This window comes from Cyberlindnera jadinii (assembly GCF_001661405.1).
Source record: "Cyberlindnera jadinii NRRL Y-1542 unplaced genomic scaffold CYBJAscaffold_3, whole genome shotgun sequence".
Taxonomy (NCBI): Eukaryota; Fungi; Ascomycota; class Saccharomycetes; order Phaffomycetales; family Wickerhamomycetaceae; genus Williopsis; species Williopsis jadinii.
The window spans coordinates 1,005,724-1,023,280 of NW_017963654.1; the positions used below are offsets into that span (position 1 = coordinate 1,005,724).

The 17,557-nt window shown below is 46.0% G+C and overlaps 13 protein-coding genes across 13 annotated transcripts; 6 read left to right on the plus strand and 7 right to left on the minus strand.

Moving 5' to 3' along the window:
- Nucleotides 1-192: 192 nt before the first annotated feature.
- CYBJADRAFT_148886 (DnaJ-domain-containing protein) lies at nt 193-1,662 on the plus strand. Its single transcript, XM_020213301.1, has 2 exons — nt 193-246; nt 327-1,662. Coding segments are annotated over exons 1-2 (1,251 nt in total). The 5' UTR covers nt 193-245; the 3' UTR covers nt 1,577-1,662.
- PDS1 (securin) lies at nt 1,343-2,337 on the minus strand (the record flags this gene model as incomplete). Its single annotated transcript, XM_020217334.1, has 1 exon — nt 1,343-2,337. One exon carries the CDS (start codon nt 2,335-2,337, stop codon nt 1,657-1,659), a length of 681 nt encoding a protein of 226 aa, XP_020072058.1. The 3' UTR covers nt 1,343-1,656.
- Nucleotides 2,338-2,598: 261 nt separating this feature from the next.
- On the minus strand, nt 2,599-3,414 carry RPA14 (DNA-directed RNA polymerase I subunit RPA14; the record flags this gene model as incomplete). The annotated part of the gene is made up of 1 exon (XM_020217086.1): nt 2,599-3,414. Exon 1 carries the CDS (start codon nt 3,142-3,144, stop codon nt 2,599-2,601), a length of 546 nt encoding a protein of 181 aa, XP_020072059.1. The 5' UTR covers nt 3,145-3,414.
- On the minus strand, nt 3,137-3,934 carry CYBJADRAFT_67891 (uncharacterized protein). The gene has a single exon (XM_020217855.1). It carries the CDS (start codon nt 3,659-3,661, stop codon nt 3,188-3,190), a length of 474 nt encoding a protein of 157 aa, XP_020072060.1. The 5' UTR covers nt 3,662-3,934; the 3' UTR covers nt 3,137-3,187.
- Nucleotides 3,660-4,060, plus strand: MRX14 (mitochondrial 54S ribosomal protein bL34m; the record flags this gene model as incomplete). Its single annotated transcript, XM_020216287.1, has 2 exons — nt 3,660-3,694; nt 3,760-4,060. 2 exons carry the CDS (start codon nt 3,660-3,662, stop codon nt 4,058-4,060), a joined length of 336 nt encoding a protein of 111 aa, XP_020072061.1.
- CYBJADRAFT_189176 (MFS general substrate transporter) lies at nt 3,772-5,928 on the minus strand. Its single transcript, XM_020217335.1, has one exon. It carries the CDS (start codon nt 5,663-5,665, stop codon nt 4,208-4,210), a length of 1,458 nt encoding a protein of 485 aa, XP_020072062.1. The 5' UTR covers nt 5,666-5,928; the 3' UTR covers nt 3,772-4,207.
- Nucleotides 5,929-6,419: 491 nt separating this feature from the next.
- Nucleotides 6,420-8,319, plus strand: CYBJADRAFT_166785 (alkaline phosphatase D family protein). The gene has a single exon (XM_020214625.1). The coding sequence runs from the start codon at nt 6,517-6,519 to the stop codon at nt 8,248-8,250; it is 1,734 nt and encodes a 577-aa protein (XP_020072063.1). The 5' UTR covers nt 6,420-6,516; the 3' UTR covers nt 8,251-8,319.
- Nucleotides 8,320-8,680: 361 nt separating this feature from the next.
- CYBJADRAFT_166788 (uncharacterized protein) lies at nt 8,681-9,571 on the minus strand. The gene is made up of 5 exons (XM_020214626.1): nt 9,428-9,571; nt 9,196-9,378; nt 9,068-9,171; nt 8,915-9,028; nt 8,681-8,861 (listed from the first exon to the last, which is right to left on the minus strand). Exons 1-5 carry the CDS (start codon nt 9,559-9,561, stop codon nt 8,734-8,736), a joined length of 663 nt encoding a protein of 220 aa, XP_020072064.1. The 5' UTR covers nt 9,562-9,571; the 3' UTR covers nt 8,681-8,733.
- Nucleotides 9,572-10,385: 814 nt separating this feature from the next.
- Nucleotides 10,386-11,536, plus strand: MRPL1 (mitochondrial 54S ribosomal protein uL1m). The gene is given in 2 exon segments (XM_020214627.1): nt 10,386-11,469; nt 11,480-11,536. 1 exon segment carries the CDS (start codon nt 10,559-10,561, stop codon nt 11,399-11,401), a length of 843 nt encoding a protein of 280 aa, XP_020072065.1. The 5' UTR covers nt 10,386-10,558; the 3' UTR covers nt 11,402-11,469; nt 11,480-11,536.
- Nucleotides 11,537-11,612: 76 nt separating this feature from the next.
- Nucleotides 11,613-12,512, plus strand: CYBJADRAFT_183715 (uncharacterized protein; the record flags this gene model as incomplete). Its single annotated transcript, XM_020217087.1, has 2 exons — nt 11,613-12,459; nt 12,489-12,512. Exons 1-2 carry the CDS (start codon nt 11,641-11,643, stop codon nt 12,510-12,512), a joined length of 843 nt encoding a protein of 280 aa, XP_020072066.1. The 5' UTR covers nt 11,613-11,640.
- On the minus strand, nt 12,443-14,366 carry TMA64 (Tma64p). Its single transcript, XM_020214628.1, has 2 exons — nt 14,329-14,366; nt 12,443-14,275 (listed from the first exon to the last, which is right to left on the minus strand). Exons 1-2 carry the CDS (start codon nt 14,347-14,349, stop codon nt 12,569-12,571), a joined length of 1,728 nt encoding a protein of 575 aa, XP_020072067.1. The 5' UTR covers nt 14,350-14,366; the 3' UTR covers nt 12,443-12,568.
- Nucleotides 14,367-14,539: 173 nt separating this feature from the next.
- On the plus strand, nt 14,540-16,539 carry APC4 (anaphase promoting complex subunit 4). The gene has a single exon (XM_020214629.1). The coding sequence runs from the start codon at nt 14,553-14,555 to the stop codon at nt 16,449-16,451; it is 1,899 nt and encodes a 632-aa protein (XP_020072068.1). The 5' UTR covers nt 14,540-14,552; the 3' UTR covers nt 16,452-16,539.
- Nucleotides 16,440-17,414, minus strand: CYBJADRAFT_166793 (uncharacterized protein). The gene has a single exon (XM_020214630.1). It carries the CDS (start codon nt 17,406-17,408, stop codon nt 16,491-16,493), a length of 918 nt encoding a protein of 305 aa, XP_020072069.1. The 5' UTR covers nt 17,409-17,414; the 3' UTR covers nt 16,440-16,490.
- Between the last annotated feature and the right edge of the window lie 143 nt (nt 17,415-17,557).

Genomic DNA, 17,557 nt, shown 5'->3' on the forward strand with positions numbered 1-17,557 from the left:
GGAGGAAACAGGTGTCCGGGTGTTTCACTGCTTCCCCCGCGGCCAAAGTCCGGTTCTGAAAATTACGCTGGCTCGGAAGCCCCCCAGCCCATTCTGGCGTAAATCTCAGCACCGGGAAATATCTCATCGCTTTCGCGGTTTTGCCCCAGTGGGCTTCCCTGCCAATCAAGGGCATCAACTGTGAACTGTTGTGTAAAAGCTGTGTGAATTGGGTGAAAAGTCCTGTGGTTCTACAGGTTTGAAGAAGTAAGTATATGGGATCCTGTGTACAAACGGTGTGTGTGTGTTACTAACAGAAGCGACGCTCTCCGCGTTGCGCTGTGAAGTGTCAGACGATTTGTATGAGATTCTCGGTGTGGAGCGTACAGCTACACAGGTTGAGATCAAGAAGGCGTATAGGAAGCTTGCCTTGAGTCACCACCCTGATAAGGCACCAGAGCACCTGCGTGAAGAGTCTGAGATCAAATTCAAGGAGATCAGCGCAGCGTATGAGATTTTGGGCGATGAGGCGAAGAGGGCACAGTACGATGCCGGTGGAGGAACGGGCAATGGGAATGGCCATGGGTTCCCTGGAGGGTTCGACGAAGATGAGTTCTTCTCCTTTTTCGGTGGAGGTGGTGCAAACGGGTTCTATGGTGGTGGATATGATAGCTATGGCTATGATGAGCCGCCGCCAGAGAGCAACAGAACTGAAGATGCAAAGCTGAACGTGAAGTGCACGCTGTCAGATCTGTTTAACGGTAAAACCGTCAAGATAACGTCCTCCAGAAACGTGCTGTGCTCTCAGTGTAAGGGATCTGGGCTGAAGCCGAAGGCTCAAGGTTCAACGTGCCCTGCCTGCGATGGTCAGAAGCGTGTCAAAGTGGTGCATCGTATGGGCCCAATGGTGATGCAACAGGTTGAGCCTTGTAAAAGATGTGAAGCACGGGGGAAAGTGTACAAGACCAGTGATAAGTGTAAGAAGTGTAAAGGTGTGAAGGTGAATGAAGAGAAGAAGATTCTGGAGTTCGTCATCTCCCCTGGTGCGAAGTTTGGCGACAAGATTGTGCTCAGTGGTGAAAGCGATCAGTCCCCTGGTAAAGTTACTGGAGATGTCATACTATCATTAGATGAGGATACTTCAGACTCTACGATCTTTGAAAGACGTCAAGATGATCTCTATACAAAGGTGACCTTCTCACTTGAAGAGTCGCTGTGTGGATTCAAGGACAAGGTGATATTGAAGCACCTGGATGACCGTTATTTGAAGATCTCATCACCAACTGGCAAAGTTTTAAGGCCAAACGACTACATCAAGATCAAAGGTGAAGGATTCCCCGTGAAGAATACTACAAGACGTGGAGACCTGTTCGTTCTTGTTGAAGTTGAGTTCCCAAGTGACAATTGGTTCACAGAGCGTAGCGAGCTGAATAAGTTGAAGAACATCCTTCCAACAACACAACCTAACCGTGAATTTGAAGATGTTGATTTGCAGAACGTTGATCAGGTTGACTTCTCCATCGTCAATGAAAACAATCAGGAGTTCAGAGTTGTCGATAACGACAATGCGAACAGTTCCTACTGTGCGCAGCAGTGATGGACCAAAAGAGACAGTGTGTATATACTCTACAAACGGATTGTTAAATTTGCATATAAAACTGAAAATTGTTTCCCTTGTCATTGCTCATCAACCAACCTGTGTAGTTCAGCATTTGTCAACCCATCGTGGTATATGTCCATCTTCTCCTTTGCCTTCAACTTTGACCCTACGGTCGCCTTCATGAAATGTGGTATCCTGTCGTTGTCGTCATCGCGTGCCTCGATTTGTTCCATCTCTTCGTCTGATTCGAAGTTCAAGGGGAACTCGTCGCTATCGTCATTATGGTCATTGTCATTGTCATTGTCATTGTCATTGTCATTGTCTTCATCCTCGCACAACGCTTTGAACGGCCGTTTCAGGGGCGAGGCACTCAAGTTGTTCAAGTCGTCTTGCGTGACAGGGGTATAGTTCAATGGAATGTATGGTAATTCTGGCTGTGGTATCGATCTGTATTCCAACTCGTAATCATCGCCTTCTTCTTCTCCCTTGGAGATAACTTCATTCAACGTACTGACATCTGGCAGCACTTTCATCTGCTTTCTATTAACCAGCTTCGGCGAGGCTCCACGTAGCTTCCTGAGCCTATGAACAGGCTTGATGTTGTGATTGCTATCATCCACATTCTGCGTAACGTTATTCGTATCCTTACCACCCAAAGGAACCCTCACTCCTTTGCTCTTCTTTGGCGATACGTGGTTCTTACGAGGAGTTGATGGAATAACAGTGTTCTCCTTGTTGTGGAATGAGGTTTTCTGCATCGATCTTTGGTAAGTGGGCACAGCCGCTGTGGTTGGTTGGTTGTTGTTGTTGTTTTGTTGTTTTGTTGTTTTGTTGTTGTTGTTGTTTTGTTGATTTTTGTGTTTGTTGATGCTTTTTGTTCTACTTTCCTATTTCGGTATATTGCCTATTCAGGACATTTGGTGCATTTTTAACATGTGCTACTGTAGTTACTACTGGATCATTGGATCCATTCAATCCTTATGTATTGTTTTCTTAACCAATTGGGGCCCAATGTGCTCTCATTCCTTCTTGTGCTTCTTGTGCTTCTTTTCTTTCTTCTCTTTCTTTTCTTTTTTCTCCTTCTTCTCCTTCTTCTCCTTCTTCTCGCTCTTCTCTTCCTCCACGTTCTTCTCTTCCTCCACGTTCTCTTCTACCGGTTCATCAACATCCATCTTGTCCTCCTCGTCCTCTTGGACCTCCTCCTTGGCCTCCTCCGTGGCCTCCTCCTTCACTCCAACGCTCACCTCCTCCTCGTCAAATCTCTTGTGCTTCTTACTATTCACAGCTGTACCGGCAGATGGAGTGCTGGCCCTCATCACGCTGCTGCCCTCTGAGGGAAGCCCTCTCAGGTCCCTCTGTATTCTCTTCAGCTGTGAAATGACACTGGTGTTATTCGAGTTCAGCACCTTCTGTCCAACTTGTCTCTGCTCCTCGTCATCCAAAAACGCCGTTAGAAACCTCTCAACAGCCTCTTTCCCTTGCAACGACACACTCGAATTCAGGTGAGTCGTGATTGGCGTATTGACTGCCGATTGTGCAATCCTCTTCGGTCTGACCTGTGACATCGTCTATACCGCTAAAGCCTCTCTGTATACCTCTATAGAGCCACTATATGACAATCTCTCTACTGCTAAGAATGAAAATTTTCCAGGCCCGATGAGCTCCCGCACAGAAGGCAATCGCTCGGGGCAACATCTCATCATACAGCCCACAACTCAGCACTGTAACGGTCTTACGTAACCGAGAACTAGCGAGCCAATTGCTGAAGAGTATGGGCTGGATATCTACGCTTGCTATACAGCTCCCCGAGGGCTTCCCATCAGTCTGCCCATGAAGCCTTAGTCCTCTCGCCCGTCCGCCGGCGCTGGGCTCTTTGCCGGCGCTGGGCTCTTTGCCCGTCTCTGTGCCGGTGATTTCCAGGCGGTGATTTCCAGGCGGTGGTTTCCAGGCTGGGCAGGGCACACAACCAAGGGAAAAAAAGCCAGGCCGAGCAGAAAGAAAATTACGCTGGACGGCCATTTTACTCCAACACATAACCGCCTTCAAGGACTCCATTCGGCAAGAATCTTCAGCTCTGACCATGTTCTCAAGACTCTCTACGTTCAAGCCATTAGGGTAAGTGTATGCGACGTGGATTTGTGCGCTGCCAGAATACTAACAGTGTGTGGTCTCTGGTGTAGGGCTCGTCTGTTCTCGACTATTCGTCCAGTATCACCAATGATGCAACTTCGTCAACAACAGCAGCAGCTGTCACAGCAGGTGGTGTCTCCTACGAGTTTTACCCCTGTTAGTGCTCCTCTTGTGTCTTCTATTGTGCAGACCTTGCTTGGCCGTCGTTGGAAGTCCAGAGGTAACAACTACCAGCCAAACACTTACAAGAGAAAGAGAACGCTGGGGTTCATGAGTAGAATGAGAAGCAAAACTGGGAGAAAGATCGTCGAGAGAAGAAAAGCCAAGGGCAGATGGTACCTGGCCCACTGAGCTTGGCTCGCTGTGTCTGGTCTCCTGTGTCTGGTCTCCTGTCTCTGGCCTCCTGTGTCTCTCCTCTGCCTACATCTACCAACATAGAGGCGTGTTTGTTCTGTACATATTGATTGAAAATAAAGATATCTAAAGCTGGCTCTGTGCCTATAAGAAGTACTTCTTCTCCTGGTCTTCCTTGGACTCTCCAACTTGTCCCTCCCATCCCTGTTCTTTCAGATACTCTGAGAACTCAGCGTCCAACTCGTCCAATGAACGATATCCGTTGTCTGGGACTCCCCACCACACAACAACGGCTCCCAATAACGCCAGTCCTCCAGAGAGGAAGAAGGTATTTCTCTTGCCTGTATGGACCTGGATTGGTGTAAAGATCTCAGTTCCAATTGCTGCACCTGCTTTACCAATACCGGCAGAAATACCGTACAGTGTTCCTCTGATGGCTGTTGGAAAACTCTCCGTGGATACAACTGATTGGAACGAACCAGGGCCAAAGTTGAGCACCAGTGACAAGAGTGCATAGAAGATGATCAGAAGTGCTGGAATCTCTGTGAATTTCTCAAAGCACCCTCCCACGATAAAGCTGATTACACCGTACATGATGAACCCACTGATGATGAGTTGTCTTCTCGTGAGATGAAGAAACCTGAACGCAACCATGGCTAAAATCGTTCCAAATACACCAAAAGATGATAAAAACAGCTGCCATTCACCTACTCTCTTCACAGAGGCATTTGGAATGGCAACTTGTAAGATGGAAGCCGAGAAGATGTTATTTGGGTACAAGATCATGTCCATCAGGAACCACATTCCTGCGGTGCCGGCAAACGGCTTCCAATACTTCTTCATAACCAAGATGTATGGAACTTTCTTCTTGATTGCGTTTTCCTTGTACGACTGAGAATGATCCAATCTCCATCTGAAGTAGAAGATGCTTAACGGTATAAACGCACCAATGGCGAAAAGAGTTCTCCATGTACCGTTATAGTTGTCCTTCCAAATGGCCTGAACTATCAAAAAGACAATGGTGGAGACTGGAACACCCAGTGAGATCGGCAGGTTAGTTGCACAGATGAAAGGTATGATACGCTTGTTGTGGTCGAGCTTCTCGTTAGCTGTCTCCATCGCAGAAGTTCCAGCACATGGATACTCACCACCGACTCCAAAGCCTGCAATTCCACGACCGATGATAAGCATCCATAGTAACTTGTCCACTGAAGAACCTTGGGCACATGCACACACGATGGAGCCGGCTATGATGAAGAGCGTCGTGAATATGAAGGCCTGTTTACGGCCCCAACGGTCGCAGACAAACCCGAGGATCACTTGGCCGATGATATTGGCAACAAGCATCGAATTTGAAACCATCGTCTTGTAGCTCGTGGAGTAGGAGGAACCAAGAACTTGGCCCAACAGCACGTTTGTCATCGTCATCACACCTTGCTGGTACCCATCAGACATGAGAGCAGCACCACCAGTAAGCACACCAGCATACTTGTGGAACTTGGACTCCTTCTTCGTTTGACAACCGTCTGGAGATTGGTCCAACTCCAAAGATCTCTCTTCCGTGGTTACCTCGAACTGTTTTTTGTTCTCATCAATGGACATCGTGTAGAAGCTGCTTGGAACACACGAAATGGCTTAGAGTGATCCCTGACAGCCAACATGGCCTGTTTTATACTCGCAATACCTCAATGCTCTGTCCATACGTGTCGAATAGTGTGAATGATGTGAACTGTCTAAACTGTATGAACATGTACATGTGCAAGGCTATGGGAGAGTCGTTCACGTGGGTGCTTGATCAATTAACTGCGGACACGACCTTGCTGGATAAAGCATGTTGTGCCTCACTGCCATCGATTCAAGCTACGCATTGTCTCTACAGACGGAGCTGTGTTCCTACAGTAGCAAAACTTGATGCTTCTATTCGTTTAAATCTGTTATCAACTTCCGCAAAATAAGCTATAACGTTTCTGCGGACGCATGCACAATGGCGCGCACGTAGCAGCGTCGTTGTCCCGCAACGATAGCCCCGGTAACGATAGCCCCGGTAACGATGGTCCGCCGGCGGTGTTTACCAAACGCTTGCATAATTGATACATCTTTCTCAACCAACGTGGGCTCAATCATTGGATTAAAAGACCAATCACATGGGATTTTTACCAGCTGTGATGCTTCTCTTATCGTGTCAGTTCCAGTGGAGGTGATTCACACGCTCTTAATGCATAATGTGGTGCTGGTAAGGCTTCTATTGTCTACGAAAGGTACTTTTCACGGGAATGTGTGCTACGACATTTGAAGGTCTGCATGTACAGCAGTGTATATAGTGGTAGTGTCACACGTGGGAAGACGAGATTATAAAGATGAACTCTGATGGTGTAGTGAGGATTTTCTTTTCCTTCTTTCCCTCTGCGCTCAATTGGGTTCGCTTGTTCTTCTTCAAAGCACACGCCAGGTTGATGATCCGAAGCACTACTCCACTATTGGTGCTGGCACTTGCCTTGGTGGCTTGGTTAGCCTTTAGCAATGACGATGAGAGGCTCTTTGAGAATATGAACTTTGAACTGCTGGATCGAACAGTCTGGACGTTGCCTGAGGACTACTGGAACCATGGGCTTGCTAGTCGCAATGAATGGGCAATTGACAATGATGTGCCTGTTCAGTTCAGGCACGGTGTTGCGTCTGGAGACCCAACTCAGGACACTGTTATCCTGTGGACAAGAATAAGCCCTTCGAACACTGTTGAAATATCCAATACCACGCTGATTCCAGTGTGGTTTATAATTCGTGAAGCTGGATCAGAGAACTTGGTGCTGCATGGAAAGACATATACAAATGGTCTTGTCGACTATACTGTGAAGCTTGATATCCAGGGCCTTTCACCAAACTCATCCTACAGCTATATCTTCTTCAATGATGATTCTAAGTCCACACTTGGTCTTACAAGAACTTTGCCTCTGGACGACGAGTTGGACTCGCTGAAATTGGCCGTCTATTCATGTGCGAATTATGCTGGTGGGTATTACCATGCGTATAAGATGCCAGTCGTTAAGGAAAGCGTTGATTTTGTTGTCCATCTTGGTGATTATATCTACGAATACGCCAATGGTGAATATACAAACGGCACTCATCTAGACAGAGACCATAAGCCGGAGCACGAGTGTTACTCATTGGAGGACTATCGTACTCGTTACTCACTGTACCGTTCTGATATGGCCCTACAAGAATCGCACGCACGCTTTCCATGGATTCTAGTATGGGACGACCATGAAGTCACAGACAATTCATGGCTGCGTGGGTCTGTTCATACAAAGGGTTATGAATTTTTGAAGAGACGTGACGCTGCGACTCAGGCCTATTTCGAATGGCTACCAATTAGACATCAGCGTGATATCAACAAGATCTGGAGGTCTTTCAAGTTTGGCTCGTTGTTCAAATTACATATGCTTGACACCAGGCACTACTCTCGTGACATCACAGACTACTACACAAACCAGGACTTCATCAGTGGGATAAAGGAGTACGACGATAGAACCATGCTAGGGTATGATCAAGAGACATGGTTAGAGAGACAACTCGTCAAAAACGACACCGTCTGGGATTTGATCTCCAGCCAGTGTGTCGTCCGAGATATCAACTTCACATTGCCAGAGACCGGGGGCATCGGCTTCCCCTTCGAAGAGCTAAACCAGGATGCCTGGGACGGGTACGTTGCCAATAGAAACCGGCTGTTGAACTTCCTCCAGGCAAACCACCTGAAGAACTCTGTTCTGCTAAGTGGCGACTTCCACATTGCCATTGTGAGCGAGCTGAAGCTCGCCAACGGCACGTATAGCGTTGACACCGGCGAGGGCTCGGTCATTGTGGAGTTCACCACAAGTGCCGTGAGCTCACCGTCAACGTTTCCCAGAAACCAATCTGAAGGCCAAGCTCTTGCGATGTCTCAAGAGCTCGTCCGCGAGAACAACCTCATCTGGAACGAGGGCTACCTCAGGGGTTACTACGAGCTCTGCATCGCCAGGGATCAGATCCAAGCAGACTACTTCGGCGTCGACGTCCAATCGTCACAATTGCACGAGCAGCATCTGGCGCACTTCGTCATTAAAAAGGACACGGGACACATAGCCAGAGACTCCATCGTCGTCCATAAAGGTGCATTGAACACGGCACTGTCCAATGGCCTCACCCAGTAGCCATTGGCCACCAGCCATTTGCCCACATCCCATCCATAGAAACACCCATATATAACATGAACAAGTTGATCTGTAGTGCTTCGGTGCGGTAAACGCGATTTGGATCTTCGTAATCAACTTGCGCTGCGCGGTCCATCGGGTATTGACTTTAATGCCTGGTCCCTTTCGTTGATAGAATGATTGTGAAACTAACAAAATCCACACTTTAAAGAATTTTCTAAAACTGTAGCGTAAGATTTCGTATGTGTAGTCACAAGCGTGTGTATGGTGTGTATATGTCAGAATGATACTAATTTGAGTACCGTTAGTATGGAAAAGATTTGGCTCACCCTTCAGTTATTAGAACAACACATCTCAAAGATAAAAAAACACTCTTAGACATAATATTGATAAGAGTGAAGCCACTTGTAGATTTTTCCTTTATACGTGTACTGAAAATGAAGTCTGTTTTGCTATTATGTTCCTGCGCGCCAAATCAAACTCTTAAACCTCTAGTAATAAAGAAGTATGATGTTCTGAATTTGTTGGTGCTGTTGGTTCAATATTGGTAAATTGAACAATGGTCTCTTCTCTTGTTGAGCCCATCTCTGTAATTTCCTGTTGAACAATTTCTCTAGCGGTATATAACAGCTGTGCATAATGATTATTTGGAGAGGGAATCCACCAATTTTGCTAATGTAGTCCTCAAGTGTATTATATTCTTCATCTTTTTGAAGAACACCTCTAAGCAATTCAAGATGACGATTTGTAGCTAATCCTGGATCTAGTGTATAAATTTCTGCAAACCTCGTTTAGCCATTTTCCTAAGCTATCAGACCATCAAATATATGGAATAAACGTCCATTGATGGTCATTGAGGAAGTTCCACCTCTCGAATCATCAGTACTTTTAGAATCCAAAGATGATAGTGAAAGAACTGTACTGATTTTTCAAGAGTATTTGGACGTGATTGGATCCAATAAGATGTCCTTCATGTACTGTGGAGGTTCTTTGAATATCTCGCCGGGTGAAACTTTTCCCCGATCACAACAAAAAGATCGTAATTCTGCATCGATAAGGAGAGCATGGCAATAATCCCAACACTTTTCAAGTCCTGGATTATACACTGAGCTCCGCGGTCTCTGTGGTCTCCGTTGTTGTTGTTAGTAATAAACTGGATCATCATTCTCATTGAGACCGTTGGTGTTCATCCTCAATGATGTTTTCAGAGTTGGGATCATGGTCAAAAGTACCATCATATCTAATTTCTTCTAATGCTCTTTCTGCTACCTGTGCTGCGTTTCTTTGCCTATCTCTTATTCTATCAGCCATAGTTCCATTAGCAGGTCCAAGTAACGGCGGCTGTTGTAGTAAATCTGTGACGTCTGCATGGGTTTTCTGTGACAGAACTTGAAGGTTCCTTGACTACATATCTTGCTCTCATAACAGCTCAGTTAGTCTGTTTCAATAATTAATGGTTCTTCTTGTTGTCTCGTACCTCCATTGGTTTGAACTTGCCGCTGTGGTTCTGGATCAGCCGCTGATGTCTCTTCTTCAAGTTGAGGACGTAGTTAGAAGATCCCTATGAGAGTTCTCTGGGGTTTCTTTGGCTGTCACCCAGCCATCGTTCTTTGCTTGCTTAATCCTTTGTTTCTGGCCATTGTTTGGTGATGTTTTAAACATTGTGTATAAAGCTGTATTGGTTTTGTGTCATTTTGTGTTGATAAGAATTCAAAATGTAAACAACACAGACAAAATCAAAAACATCCTTACATCTTTACGATTGCTAAGGCAACGAAGAACCAGAATTACATATATAACGCAACACGTTCTGATTTAATTTAAAAGAGCCATCGATCTAATCAAGCCAAAGTTAGTGTTTATGATGATATCGATCTGATCTCCTGCTGTTCTCTTCAGTTTTCCCCATTTCTGTTTTGTTGCTGAGGTATAACCAAATCTATATGTTTCTCTCGATTACACCATACAAACTATGAATTGGTATATCTCAGAAACCATCAAAGATTACATTCCCATACTTTGCCTATCCCTTAATTCGGGTAAGAGCTACATTTTGGCATACTTTAGGAACTTTGAATACGGGTCTACTGTTTTTATTAGTATCATTCTAATTAGTACTAACCTCTCCATACAAAGCACCTTGAGCGTATGCCTGTGTGTCCCGTACCGCCTCTTCCGCGCACAGCGCTGAAATTTTCCGCCGACGAACTTTTTCACTCCAACACGACACAAACAACGGGCTCGAGTACGAAGAGCACACTTTGGCACAGCGAAGCAACGACATTGGACGATGCTCACAGGCTTGAAGATGCTGAGAGGCTTACAGGGACAGAGGGCGTGCTCTGTGGCACGCCAGTTTTCGGTGCTGGCTCCGCTGAGAGGCCCAAACGACGACCTGGCGAGGGTTGCTGAGCAGAGGGAGAGGGCTCAGTCGAAGGAGGCCTCGAGAAAGGCGGAGCTGAGAAAGATGGCACGTAAGCGAGCTGAAGCGCGTGCGAATCCAGAGAGATCGCAGTACTACATGGACATCGAGCAGGCTCTGCGTTACCTGAGGGCCGCGGAGGTTGGCAGGTCGCCCGAGGAGGCTGTGATTTCCATCACCACGTCGGTGGTTGCCGCCAAGGGAAACCCGAGACTCAGCGGCTCGATTGCGTTCCCGAAGGCTCTTAAGGAGACCAGGATCCTGGTGTTCACGTCTGTGGAGGAACAGAAGCAGCTTGCGCTGGGCCAGGGGGCGTCGCTGGTTGGCGGTGCGGAGCTGGTGGAGAAGATCAAGCAAGGCGAGCTGGAGCTCCAGTTCGACAGGGCATTCGCCACGCCGGAGATGGTTCCACAGCTGAACCAGCTGGCACGTACGCTAGGCCCAAGAGGGCTGATGCCGACGGTGAAGAAGGGCACTGTGAGCGAAGACGTTGCTCAGCTCATCAGGGAGGTTTCGGGCTCCATTCCATTCAGACAGAAGACGGACCAGATCTCGCTGGCTGTTGGTCGTGTCAACTTTTCCGATAACGAGATCATCAGAAACGTCATTGCTGCTCGTCACGCTCTAGAGAAGGCCATCAGTGAACAAAAGGTGAAGAGACAGAGCATACTGGGTCAGACGGTGATCCAGTCCACACACGGGCCGGGCATGGTCATCAACGTCAAATGAACCGACGTATAACAGTACATAGGTCAGCTATCAACATGTATATAAATTACGCTTCAGTGTGTGTGTGTGTGTGTGTTTTCGTTGCTTCTGTCATTCACACCGTGCTTTGTAACGCTAGACATCGTAGCCTTATATGCTGATGATGGGATGTTGTAGATGTACGCTTTTTCAACCGGGCTTATTCCCACTTCAACCTCAGAAAACCGCCTCTGAGGGAAGCAGCAGAGCACAACAACTTGATGAAACTGGTTGTTGTACTGGTGCTACTGCCACTGATAGTAGCGCTGAATGTCACGATTCCAATCTATTTCCCGTTACCAGCTCCTCTGCGCTTCTTGGCCCTGAGGACGAGCTCACTATTGGAGAAGGACCTGAAGGACAACGAGACGAAGCTGAAGATCATTGTGCCCTCTTGCGCTGAAGACATCCCCGATGATGGCTACTGGATCAAGCTGGGGTACGCTGAGGTGCCCAGCTACTACGTGGACCCCTTTGGGAGGTCGATCACGATATTCCAGACTGATTCTCTCATTGCTCATAACACCATGCCCGAGTTCATAAGGAACATCCTTGTTGATGAGGTGTTCCATCTGAACAGCTCAACAGGGGCAATGGCTATGAATAAAGACCGGAAAATGAGTGTGACGTGGATCATACTCATGGACGCTGGATACTGGGATGTCGAGTTCGTATCTGAGCTCATGGCCCCTGTGTTGGAGTCTCTGAGCAGAGTGGTACAACTGGATATCAAGTTCGAAGTAAGATATACAGCTGATGCCACGGAGGACCTGGGGGAGGATCCAACTACGTACGTTGATTGGAGCCATGGCCAAATTACACAATTGATAGTGCTGACTAGGGAAATATACTACCCTGATGAGCTGGTGTTGCCGAGATTGGGATCCACACTGGTGTATACTCTTGAAGAGCCTCTAGGAGATCAGGATATGATTCAAATACTGGAGAAGGTCACAGGCCAGCTATTCAGGGTATTGGGATCGCCGATGGTTGGGCCTCAGAGCGTCCATTATAAGCTGGACAGAATGGTTATTGATCAGGTACGACAAAACTACAACAGATTGGACAGTTTGGAAGACAAACGTACAATTGAGCAACTCGTCAACGACTATAAGCTCGACAAGGCACTACAAGTATCGTGGAGCATACTCACTTCTTCTTCTTGGACTTCTTGGACTTATCCTCGCTGTCGATCCAATTTGGGTTCAGCCCAAACTTCGTCGTCAACAACTCAACAGCCTTTTGGGAATGAGAACCTTGCACAACAACTTCAATAATCTTTGGACTCTGGACGTTTGGTCTGATTGTCGCAGAGCCAGAGCATTTCAGCTTGAGCTCAGCACTCAACACTTCAGCGTCGACGCCATAGGTCTCAAAATTGAAAACCCTTGTGATGGTTTTCCGTCCAATCTTCGTTTCAATAACAATATGAACCTTCGGTGGGGTACCACGGAGTTTCTTTAACGATCCATTGCTTTGACCTGGTTTAGAAATTGTATAGAATGGTGAGAATTGCTTCTCAAAAGGTGCCAATAGCTGGCTACGTTTAACGAGATTCTTGTTCCCTGGTATAATTTTGCTCAAGAAGTCGTTGACTATGATAGTGGACTTATCTGCCGGGTTCACGAGTTGCTCCTTGTCAATGTACTGATCCAAGTGCTTTCTCAATTCCTTTGTAGTGTAATAAGCATCGAGCTCTAGGTCCAGAGAGTTATACAACGGTCTAAGGACAGAAGTTGGTTTGTAATAATGCTCCAAGATGAGAGAACCGGCTGCTTTTCCATTTGATGAGGATTCAGAAGGGGATTTCTTTGCTGGTTTCTTCACTTTGTAAGGAACGAAACCTTTGAGAGTATCATTGTTTGAAGACTTTGCAACTTCAACAACTGTCAAGTCATCGCCTTTGCCCTTCAATTTGAGAAATCCATCTTTCTCCATTGCCTTCAGGAATTTCGCTGCCTTCTTCCACGACGACTTCTTGATGTTGACATCTGAATGATCTGTAGCCAAGTTTTGAACCAGTTGGTCCATGAACTGTGAAGATGACAACGGTGGTGTGACTGGGGTTTGAGTCAAGGTCTGGTAGAGTGCTCTCTTGAGAAGATAATCAACATCATCTGTTGTCAAGTCGTTGAGCTCTTTAGTCAACTTTTCAACTTGGTCTGTAGTTACGTCTTCAGATCTATCATCTCCATGTGTACTCTGATTAGAGTCCTCTTCTTTTGCCTGCACATCGGTCTCTTCCTCCCCCTTCTCCTCCTCCTCCTCCTCCTCCTCTTTCAACACCATAGTCACCTCCTCAACTTGTTCGGGGACCTCAACTTTCTTCTTAGCAACATGGCATATAACGTCATCGACTCTATGAATCACATTCACGGCAATCCCGGTAGTGCCTACAGTCTTTGTTATGTCCTTAAGGTCAAGTGCTGCGTATCCAATGGCCATGACCCTATTTGGATGAGCAGTATCGCAAATCCCAACAACATCACCCTTCTGAATCGTACCAAAAGATGGTGCACATCCCGGAAGCATCAAATTGGCGCCACCTATCAGGACCTCTATAACATGAGGGTTAGTGTACACTTTCTCCAGCAGGAATGGCGCCCTCCACAAGGTATACACTGTTGGCACTAACTTCCCGGCCCTTGATGAGAACCACACTGGAATCTGGTCGTTATCCATGTACAGCACATCCACGTGCTCCTTTGGTGATTTGAACTCCGTGTACTTGATTGTGCTCGGCAAGAACAACTCCTGGGTGCTCTTTGTGAGGTTTGTCGGCAGCTTATATGTCTCGATGATCGAGGACAGCAACCTCCTACGCTCAGACGACTTCAAGTTCGACAGAGCTTTGATCTAATTTCCATGTTAGTACACATGCTCCTCGGCAAGAAGCGCTATCGACTTACCTGGGAATCGTTCTTCGACATCGCTAACCAGCTTAGAGTGGTCGTCCAGGAGGAAGAAGAAGAAGAAGAAGAAGAGCAGAGAGCCATCATCACGATGAGGTCCTCGAGACAGTGGTGATACATCCGTACACCACGCGGTACTCTTGTCGAAATGTAAACAAACAACTCCACCAACTTCATCAAAGGGCATTAACTGCTTCAGTTCGCTGTTGTTTCTCCCGCTGATGAGGTTTATACAGTCTGAGAACAAGAGCGATAGGGTGTATTGCTTCGAGGACGATGCTGATGGCGTTGTTTACTCGTGGTGTCCGTCTATGGACTTGTTGGCGGTGTCGCAGCGTAATGGGAAGTGCATCTCTCTGTACAGAATGAATGGAAGGAAGGTGTACGAGATAGATACTTCTTCCAGTCCTGTGAAATGCATAGAGTGGAGGCCTGATGGGAAGCAGCTCTGTGTTGTGTGTGTTGACGACAGCGTGGTTTTGTATGACGTGAACTCCAATGAGGAACTGACACGGTTGAAGACGCAGGGCTCTGTGAACTTTACGAGATGGATCGTGATGAAGAGGCCAGCTTCTGAGAACAAGTTCCACGGGAAGTTTGAGCTGAATGACATATGGGATAGCTTACCGAAATTGACGCCGTTGTCCATATCGGGGGCTCCGAGGATGAACAAGACGTTCAGCTCCAAACAGGCCATCGATACGATGATCCAAATAGGTTCGAACGAGGAGAACATGGATTTGTTATTTGCATTTGGATCCAATTCGGTCAATCTTACGCTACATGGGTTGTTCTCCCTTGGCCCTGTGGAGATCTTCAAAGAAAATGAGGATGACGAAGAGATTGTCAATTGTATCTCACACTCTCTAGAGGATCATTACATCTTGACGTCCTCTTTCAATACGATGCAGTACAAGTTACGCAAATTCAGGACGAACTTTATACAGCATTACGAGTTCTTCTCACAAATTACAACTTTGTCGTCTAAGATCATTGCGTTGTTGGGGTATATCGGTGAAGTACTGAGCAGTATTGCCGTCTTGGTAAAGTCCTACCTCGATGACCACAATAGGTTTTTAAACGTACTACGCAATGAACTAAAGGAGAAGGGGCTCAACGTTGGTGACGAGTTGTATAATCTGCTATTGACGGGTATGATGAGTGAAGACATCAAAGATTGGATACAAAACTCCATCGGTGATAGAAATTTAAAGAGATGGACAAGCAGTGGTGAAGCAGCTTATAACAACACGAGAAAACTTCTCATCTACCATTTGATACCTGCCTGTGATAGATTAATACTTTTGCTATCAAGATCAATATCTGTGGCGAACACTGCATCTTTATTGGACACACCATTTGACATTGCTGGTGCTATTCCGGTTGTTATCTCAGAGGTCAAACACTTCCTCATCGAGCTATTCCAATTAATAAAGAAGATCAACAATGAGCAAGAGTTGTTTAACGAGTTCATACTGTGGCTCAAGTTCACGTTCACAGAATTACAGGAAGATTCATGTGACATTGAATATTCAACTTCAAGCGTAGCTGAGTACATATCAGCACATTTGGAAAGGTCTGTGTTCACCACTCTTGTTCCTTTGATGAGGATGAAATCTAACAAAGTGACCATTTCAGCAGAGGATATGTTTGACTCCATAAGAAAAAGTATTCGAGCTAGCATTACTCATATAGAAGAAGATGGAACTCTGCTTCAAATTCCATTGGGTCAAATAACGGAGAAACAACGAATGAAATTCATTGACGATGATCTATACGTCTTCAGTGCGTTGGACTCAACTCTGGAGATTTTCAAGGTAAATGTTGAAAGCAAACTCACAACGTCAACAAAAGTCGAATTTGAAGATGCCATCTCGGATTTACAAGTCTTGGATGATGATAATGTACTCATTGTGTCTGGACACAGGTTGGTCACTTTTGCATATCAATATCTATTTGACCAATCCCTTCATACTTATAAAACATTATCATTGACCAGTAACGAACCTATGGATGATATTCAGGTTTCTTATGTGACAACAAACACAGGAAGAAACATTGGATGTGGCATCAGCAGCGACATGAAACACTACACAGTATTTGTGATGAACCAAATATGAAACACATGGCATATATCTATGTACAGGAAGGCTATTCAGCTAATGGAAGTACGCACTGTCTGGGGCATTTTTAGCTATAATGAATGCATATTTGTTATGCTTTACTGTTGAGTCTTGATCAACAGTATACGTACGTCTTAGAAATTTCTTGTATTCTCTTCTGATCTTCTTCATGAGGTGTCTATCAATCTCCTTAGGAGGATCAAGATAGTACGTGTCCAATAGATTTGTCAAATAGTTGTGATCGTCCAGCTCCAGAGGTGGTATTGACTTCAACACATGTCTCAGATACCTTATCTTCTTCCTTATTATATTGACCTTTCTACACTGCGCAACGTCCTCACCAGAGACTTTCAGTGGAATTCTAGCGATTGGTGACTGTAAGTTTCTGGAGTGTACATAAGTGTTTCCCAATAGGAATCGGTATATCGCCAGCACTTTTGTCAACATGAGGTTAAATCGTTGGTCTTTATCCGTATAGAGCCTTGTAGATTCCACAGGCAAGATATCGATGTCTCTTGAGACATGCGATATGCCCATAATGCTCGAGATGGAAGGTATCTGTCGCTCATCTCTCTGGGGGAACTTGATGCTCTTCAATTGGTTCATATGTCTGCACTTCTGTTCCAATGTGTTCTTCTCGTTATTCAGGATCCTTCTTATGCTTTCATGTGGCCACGAATCCAGGTGGCCCTTCAGAAAGTACTGAACATCCTTATGGTCCCTATAATTACCTTGGAGATAGTACCTTTCCAGCACTGTGGGGATCGAATAAACGTCTCCATCGGACACCTTCGAGATGAGATGGCGTACCTCATCAAACAACTTCGGCTGATCACGGCGTATCCTCTTCTTCAACTCCGCAATCATCAGCCGTTGTGTTCTAGCATCTAGAAACGATGATCTGGTCTGTCGTATGAGACCTCTCAACGCCTCTTTCATCCCCACTGAGTTCATTCTCTTCATCCTACACGTGAAGGCTCCATCAACAAGGAAGAGAGTGTGAGAGAGAGAGAAGAACTACTGAAAAGGGAAAGGTTATGAGCACTAGCCCAAGTGCTGCCCATACCAACACCCAGACATCTCATTTCCCTGTGTGGCGCGTA

Coding starts and splice junctions, on each gene's coding strand:
- CYBJADRAFT_67891 (XM_020217855.1), bottom strand. CDS start 3,661: ATGGTCAGAGCTGAAGATTCTTGCCGAATGGAGTCCTTGAAGGCGGTT.
- CYBJADRAFT_189176 (XM_020217335.1), bottom strand. CDS start 5,665: ATGTCCATTGATGAGAACAAAAAACAGTTCGAGGTAACCACGGAAGAG.
- CYBJADRAFT_166785 (XM_020214625.1), top strand. CDS start 6,517: ATGATCCGAAGCACTACTCCACTATTGGTGCTGGCACTTGCCTTGGTG.
- CYBJADRAFT_166788 (XM_020214626.1), bottom strand. CDS start 9,561: ATGGCTGATAGAATAAGAGATAGGCAAAGAAACGCAGCACAGGTAGCA. Junction 9,379..9,427: donor ATTGAGGATGAACACCAACG/GTCTCAATGAGA, acceptor ACAACAACGGAG/ACCACAGAGACCGCGGAGCT. Junction 8,862..8,914: donor GGACTACATTAGCAAAATTG/GTGGATTCCCTC, acceptor ATACCGCTAGAG/AAATTGTTCAACAGGAAATT.
- MRPL1 (XM_020214627.1), top strand. CDS start 10,559: ATGCTGAGAGGCTTACAGGGACAGAGGGCGTGCTCTGTGGCACGCCAG.
- TMA64 (XM_020214628.1), bottom strand. CDS start 14,349: ATGTCGAAGAACGATTCCCAG. Junction 14,276..14,328: donor TGTCGAAGAACGATTCCCAG/GTAAGTCGATAG, acceptor CATGGAAATTAG/ATCAAAGCTCTGTCGAACTT.
- APC4 (XM_020214629.1), top strand. CDS start 14,553: ATGAGGTTTATACAGTCTGAGAACAAGAGCGATAGGGTGTATTGCTTC.
- CYBJADRAFT_166793 (XM_020214630.1), bottom strand. CDS start 17,408: ATGAACTCAGTGGGGATGAAAGAGGCGTTGAGAGGTCTCATACGACAG.